This window comes from Pediculus humanus, genomic scaffold (assembly GCF_000006295.1).
Source record: "Pediculus humanus corporis 1103172107393 genomic scaffold, whole genome shotgun sequence".
Taxonomy (NCBI): domain Eukaryota; kingdom Metazoa; phylum Arthropoda; class Insecta; order Psocodea; family Pediculidae; genus Pediculus; species Pediculus humanus.
This window is the reverse complement of record NW_002987019.1, coordinates 50,635-57,434: the sequence shown is the minus strand read 5'-3', so window position 1 is coordinate 57,434 and position 6,800 is coordinate 50,635. Positions and strand designations below refer to the sequence as shown.

Genomic DNA, 6,800 nt, shown 5'->3' with positions numbered 1-6,800 from the left:
CCTGCCGCTAGAGTGCTTTAAAGAGCCTACTTTCAAATCCCTCGTACCTGATTCTAGTCGTCGACTTGAAAAATAAACGTTTATAATAATACTTTCGCAGCATCTTTTCTTTCTTTTCTTTCATTGCATTCAGTAAATAATAATAATAATAAATAATGAAATCCTTTGATTATTTATTTCTTTTTTTTTTTTTAAACTAATAAAATAGTTAATAATTTTTAAATTCGCTCTGATTTTTTTTTTTTTTTTCAATAAAATATTTTAAAAATGATTTAAAGTATAATAATAATGAAGTTTTTTTTATTGTTTTAAAATTTAAAAAAAAAAAAAAAAAAACTGGAACGTTAAAAACAAGTTTTCGATCCGAAAAAAAAAAAAAATTAATTTTTTAAAATGAATTTTTCAATAAGAAGGATTCGTTTTAAACGTCATTTTTTTTTTCTCTTAAAGAAAAATTTTCTAAATTAATATAAATTTTATGTATTCTTAACCCAAAAAATAATTTTTTTTTTTTTCGAACGAAAATTTGAATTATATATTAATAAAAATATACCTAAAATTTATTAAATTAAAAAGAATAAGAAGAAGAAAAAAACCAACGAGAGTTTTTTTTTCTTCAAGCATTAATTTTTATTTACTCTATGACTTATCGTCTGCTTTCAGTGTTTTCAAAATGAACGATAAGGATTTTTATTTTTTAAGATCTGAAAAAGGTGGTTTTCCAAAATTTAATTTTTTTAATAATTTCAAAAAACCAGATGGAGAAGATTTAGTTGGAAAAATAGCTACAGTCAGTAAACTTTCAATACCCCTTGGATGGACCATCGGAATACTACAATATATAAATCTGTATAATGCAAAGACGTATAGTCAAATGACAAAAATATGTTTCAGGAGTGCATTGAATACATTTTTTGTAGGAGTTGCTTATGCTGCTTCTACTTATTATGTGGCTAGATATCGTCATGAAGATGATGAATTTAATCATATTATTGGAGGGTTAGGTGCAAGTATTGCTACTGGAATTGTTTGTAAATCAGGACAAGCAGGAGTCGCGGCTGCAGTAATTTTTCCAGCACTGGGATATTTTCATAAAAAAAAACTAACTACCAATGACCAAGTTCGAATAAAGCATTACTTGATGTCTACTAAAAACAGATTTAATTGTTCATTTGCAAAAAATAAAAATTTAACAGGAAATTGGACAAATGTCCCTACTAGTTAAATTTTAAATAAATATCGATTTAAGTAGTGGTTTAAATGAAAATCGAATAATATCAAGAATTTGTAGTAAATAATTAATTAATATCGCTAATAAATTTTAATAAATTCTTATTTTATTAGAATTGAATTATATTACCTTTAAACATTAGCTGAGAAAAAATTTTTTGAAACATTAAATTTTTTTTTTTTAAACAGTACTGTTTAACTGAAATTTAAATTTATTTTATTTCATTTTTATTGAAATGTTTGAATAATTTTGTAAAATGTCATAATTTATTCAGATTACTTTTTTAAAATTATTCACACTTACATGTAAAGTGCTTTTTTTTTTTATATATTTTGTCTGGAATATATTTATGATTTATTATAATAATTCTTTTATTTATTAAATAAGTAAAGGGCTTAATATTACAAAACTTGTGATGTTTTTCTGAATTCTGAATATTAAATTAAAAAACAAAACATTTTAATTTAAAAAACCTTAATAAAAAAAAAACACAGTTGCACAAATTGCCATTAAAATTATATACAAATAAATTTTACTTACATATAATGTTTTCTCTATTTTTTTTTAAATCACTTATTTAAGAAGTTTAATTTTCGTCAATATCAGTATTTTTTGATGCTGCAAAAAAAAATAAATTTTATTTGTGTTATGATTGCATTCATTTCTTACTTAATTTTATTGTAAATACTACTAGAACAAACACAGTAAAATAATAGTTTTTAAGAAAAACTCACTAGCATATTTTAATGTCCATTCGGAGGCCTTACGATCAAATTCTATTTTGTTGAATTTATATTCGTTTGCAATGGCTCCCATCAATGGATCCTCAGGATTAGGTTGACTCATTAATAGCTGAACAGCAATCAATATACTTTCTATTGTAAAAGTAGGCCTCCAATTTCCTTCTGGCTGACATTTCAATATATCCATGCATATTCTTCCTTCTTCATTAATATTAGGATGATATATTTTAGTTAGAAAATAAACTCGTGGAGGAATAAATGGATATTTATGTGGTATTTCTACGGCCAATTTAAAAAAACCATTCTTGTAAGGAGAATCTAGGCCACCCTCAATACCTGTTAATTCATAATTTATTTTTTACATATTTAAATAAATATTTTTTGATAACTGATAATACTTACAAACTTGCAATGTTGTTAAATTTTCATTTAGAGGACAGCAAGTAATACCAAATGGTGGATTTGTAATTAATTTTTCAACTTCTCGTTGAACTCTTGGTGATATTTGATACATTATTCAAAATTACTTAACATTTAACTGAACTATATTAAGTTAGCAGACAACTTTAAAATTGGCGCCAATAGTATCACGCAGCCAACATAATTATGTAATATCAAAAAAAGAATACATATTTACTGTTTTTTTTTTTTTTTTCATTTTAGTGTTTGATATTATAAAATAATTATGATGAAAAATCATTACAAATAAATGCTAAACATTTCAATTAACATTTTAAAAAAAATATTATTTCAAATTCAAAAAAAAAAAAAAATAAGTTGGCAAACATGAAACATAATTTAATTCCGTTTCCTAGAAACGACAATTTCAAATTTCAGTACTTAAATTTAAAAATGGGTTGTTTATGTGCAAAAGATACAGATAAAGAATCCTTTCATGAAACAGTACAAAAAAAAACATACAGTTGGTAGGTAAGTACATTAAAATTTTTTTAAAATCATTTTTTTGCATATTTCTGGTAGTTATTATTTCTTAAAGGGATAAAAAACGTAATTCTTCTTTTGATTCCAAACAATTTATTATTGAAAATTTGGAAAATGAAGAAGAAATTAAAATACCAGGTTCAATTAATGGCCAACAGTTTATTATACAAAATTGTAAAGATTCCACTATATATATATTTGATTTTATAAACACAATAACAATAGACGATTGTATCAACTGTAAAATAGTTTTGGGTCCAATTTTAGGAAGGTAAGTTATTATTTATAAATTTTTTTTTGGAAATATTATATGTCAATAAAACTTTTAACTTTTGTTTTTTCTTTTATTTTCTCAGTGCATTTATTCGAAATTGCAAGTCGTGTTCATGCGTTATAGCTTGCGGTCAATTTCGTATGAGAGATAGCATGAAAATAAGTGTCTTCTTGTTTTGTGCGACTCAACCGATAATTGAAGCATCAAGTGATATTTATTTTGGAAGCTATCAATTATATTACAATGGAATTATTGATCATTTTGCAAAAGCTAATTTAAACTCGGCCAATAAAAATTGGAAATTCATATATGATTTTACTCCAGTGCAATTTAAAGAAAATTGGAATTTAATTAAAAATGAAAAAATAACTGATTACATAACAGAACCCAAACTAGATGTAACTAAAAATGAATTACAAAAACTGGGGCATAATTGGTCATTTTTTGAAAAAATAATTTAACTTGAAAATAAGATACAAAAACTCAAGTTTAAATTTCTTTCTTATTGTTTTTTTTTTTAACATTAGTAGTTATTTTCTATTGCACAGTAACATATTTAATGTGAAAATTAACGATACTATGTCGTACAGTACCTATTTTCAAGCACTAATAATAATAATAATAAATTTAATTTCAATATGATAAAAAATTAGTTGATTGTTTTGTTTTGTTTTTTTTTTTTTAAATAAATAAATTAATTAATAATTTAAGTAACAAATATTTGTGCTACGTCATCGTAGTTATGCATTTTACTTAAAGATAAATCTTTTAACCTTATTCCCGAAATGTTATGAAGTCCTGCTGATAATGGAACCAAAGTGAGTTCGATTACTTTTGAACCTCCAATGTCTAATTTTCCAATGTGTTGACCGGAAGTACCTATCCAAACAAGATCAGGATGAGATTTTTCTAAACTCAAAACTAAATCCATAGCTCTTTTGCTAAAATATAAATATAAAATAAATATTTAAAATGATTGATGATAAATTTCTCACTTTCTTTCGCTAAAGGACTTTCATTTGTACTGACCTAAGATTAGATATTTTACATAAAAATTTAAAAGGTTCTTCTATTTTAACAATATTGGGCAAATTATGTACCGACAAACGAATTTCTCCAAAATCCGGTGCCTGAAAAAAAATAATAATTAAATTTTTATCATTTTCACAACTGAAACCTTATTACCGTCTTAATAAAACTCGATATTATTTACCATTTTTTGTAATTGACTAGTTTGTAACCTTCCTTTTTCACCTAAATTATACCGCCAGGCAATATCCAATCTTCCGATATTAGTAGCACCGAATAAATGACTACCATCAGAGTCATAAATAGGTGTCAAGCAATAAACATACTGTCTAAATTCATTGGGTTGTAAAAGAGAATCGTCGGATTTTATTTCGTCTGTTTTATATAGGGATGACACTGGAAAAAAATTGAAATTTTTATAGTTTTTAATGCATCATAAAACTATAAAAGTACATATTATTCTTTTATTTATTCTCATATACCTTTAAATAAATCTGATGATTCAAAGGATACTTTCTCTAAGTGAATAGGTCCAGCCGTTATGTTCTGAACTTGTGCTTCCAAAAAAACTTCATCGGACTGAAAAAAAAAAAAAAAAAAAAACTTAATGTCATGTCCTTGAAGTAATATTTGTATGTTGTACTACTAACTTAAATTCATTTAAACCAAAGACAACAGCGACAAAAAAAAAGGTCCTAAGGTATGATATCATGCCTGGTAAAAAAACAAACAAAATGGAAACGTTCTAACAGACGTATACAATAGGGAAACATCAAAGCAACAAACAAAATGTAATAAAACCAAAGAAATAATTTCGATGGTTGAAATCTTCGACAAAAGGATTTTAAATTTACATTCATACATTATGAACTATATAAAAACAATTTATTGGAATATTAATAATAATAACTTTAAGCTATATAAAAAAAATTAAAACAAATTAAGTTTTGGTTTCTTTAAAAAGAAATAGAAATTACAATTTTCATAATGTAAAAATGATTATTTGAAAAATTTTAATAATGACATATAAAATAATGACTATTGAATAAAGTTACTCTTTTAAATTTTTATAATTTTAAATTGAAGACATGTTAATTAAACATTTTTTTAAAATTTCTTTTATCTATTAAGTGAATGAATGAGATGTTTAAATATCTCCTTTTAAAAAAAAAAAAAACTTTAAAAAAAGTTAAAATTCCGATTAAGTTTTGATAAAATTTTCTTTTATCGATAAGTAATTTAAGTAACAAAAAAAAAAAGTTTTGGTTTTAGAAAAGGAAAACAACAAGATAATGAAACATGCACAAAACGAATGATTTATTTATGATGTTATTTAACTTACTACATAATCCTGAATCATTAAAATTGATTTAATTGATAAGTTGTAGTGCCAAAAGTAATCATGCAGTAAAAACAAATAAAATCAAGTATTAGATTTTAAGTTTTTTTTTTTTAGTAATCATATTTTGAATAATATTTTAGAAAAAGTTTTAATAATTATTTTTTTTTAAAAAGTTTAATATCCAATCATAAAAAAATTTATTGATCATTAAATGATCATACTGATTATTTGATATGTTTAGATCGACATGTATATGCTGGCTTGAAAGCTTATTGAATAATTTTAAAATTCAATAATAATAATATCGATGAGAGAAATGTAGTGAATGAATTAGCTTTTTTAAGCAAAGATTATTTTGATTTTAAACGTTTAAACACAAAAAATGTTTCAATATTAAAAATTGATTGAAAAATAATTTTAAAAATTTTATAAAAAACACATAAAAAGAATTTAGAAAAGAATTTTGAAATAAAATATCCTTTACTTTAAGTAATAATAAGTTATTTAGTAAATAAATTGATGTTATTACTTACTTCTGCATTGTAAAATTTGGTTTTAAGATCGAGTGGTGTTTTAACTTCGAATTTAAAAAACTTTGGAAAAGAAAGCGAATCTCCATTTGGTGTTGAATAATTTGTTTCACATATTAATCTAAAAAAAAAAAAATATAATAAAAGTTAGAAATTAAATCTTACAACAAAAATCATTTTTTTTAATATTAAAATACTAACATATGAGTTCCTATTTCTTTAACCTCATGATTTATTACTTGATCTATTGTTTTATGTGGGCTAAGCTCGCTTAACTTGTGTTCTAAAAGAGGAATTTTTTGAGTAACAGTTTGAAGATCAGCTTTTACATGAACATTTTTAGCTATTTGATTACTATCATTATGAATTAAAATATATCCTAAAAAAGATTCTCCTAGATGTATTGTTCCAAAGCTTTGCGGAATTAATAAAAACTGGCCAACAGCTAATGTTTCAGTTTCATTTACTGTTGTTATGTCATTTTTAAGATCATTATTTAAAATATCCTCCGGCAGATCTTTTGATTCATTAGTAACTATTAAAGGACTACTTAATGCTGGCTTGGTAAGTCTCATAACTAAAAAGAATATAATTATTACCCTTTTCCTATAAAAATAAATCTCATGATTTAAATTACTTAACAAACCTTTTAAGGTTAAAGTATGCTCGACTTTTTCTTGTGTTTTTGGCTCCATTATTAATAAATTGT

At 23.6% G+C, this 6,800-nt stretch overlaps 4 protein-coding genes across 4 annotated transcripts; 2 read left to right on the top strand and 2 right to left on the bottom strand.

Annotated features, from left to right (window-relative positions):
* Nucleotides 1-673: 673 nt before the first annotated feature.
* Phum_PHUM043400 (NADH-Ubiquinone oxidoreductase B14.7 subunit) lies at nt 674-1,225 on the top strand (the record flags this gene model as incomplete). Its single annotated transcript, XM_002423171.1, has 2 exons — nt 674-713; nt 759-1,225. 2 exons carry the CDS (start codon nt 674-676, stop codon nt 1,223-1,225), a joined length of 507 nt encoding a protein of 168 aa, XP_002423216.1.
* A 696-nt stretch (nt 1,226-1,921) lies between these two features.
* On the bottom strand, nt 1,922-2,488 carry Phum_PHUM043390 (ubiquitin-conjugating enzyme E2 T, putative; the record flags this gene model as incomplete). Its single annotated transcript, XM_002423170.1, has 2 exons — nt 1,922-2,310; nt 2,377-2,488. The coding sequence occupies 2 exons, from the start codon at nt 2,486-2,488 to the stop codon at nt 1,922-1,924; spliced, it is 501 nt and encodes a 166-aa protein (XP_002423215.1).
* Nucleotides 2,489-2,826: 338 nt separating this feature from the next.
* Phum_PHUM043380 (protein XRP2, putative) lies at nt 2,827-3,651 on the top strand (the record flags this gene model as incomplete). The annotated part of the gene is made up of 3 exons (XM_002423169.1): nt 2,827-2,900; nt 2,972-3,187; nt 3,273-3,651. The coding sequence occupies 3 exons, from the start codon at nt 2,827-2,829 to the stop codon at nt 3,649-3,651; spliced, it is 669 nt and encodes a 222-aa protein (XP_002423214.1).
* A 69-nt stretch (nt 3,652-3,720) lies between these two features.
* Phum_PHUM043370 (uncharacterized protein) lies at nt 3,721-6,786 on the bottom strand (the record flags this gene model as incomplete). The annotated part of the gene is made up of 8 exons (XM_002423168.1): nt 3,721-3,783; nt 3,921-4,125; nt 4,220-4,320; nt 4,404-4,615; nt 4,702-4,798; nt 6,095-6,154; nt 6,331-6,668; nt 6,729-6,786. The coding sequence occupies 8 exons, from the start codon at nt 6,784-6,786 to the stop codon at nt 3,721-3,723; spliced, it is 1,134 nt and encodes a 377-aa protein (XP_002423213.1).
* Nucleotides 6,787-6,800: the final 14 nt, after the last annotated feature.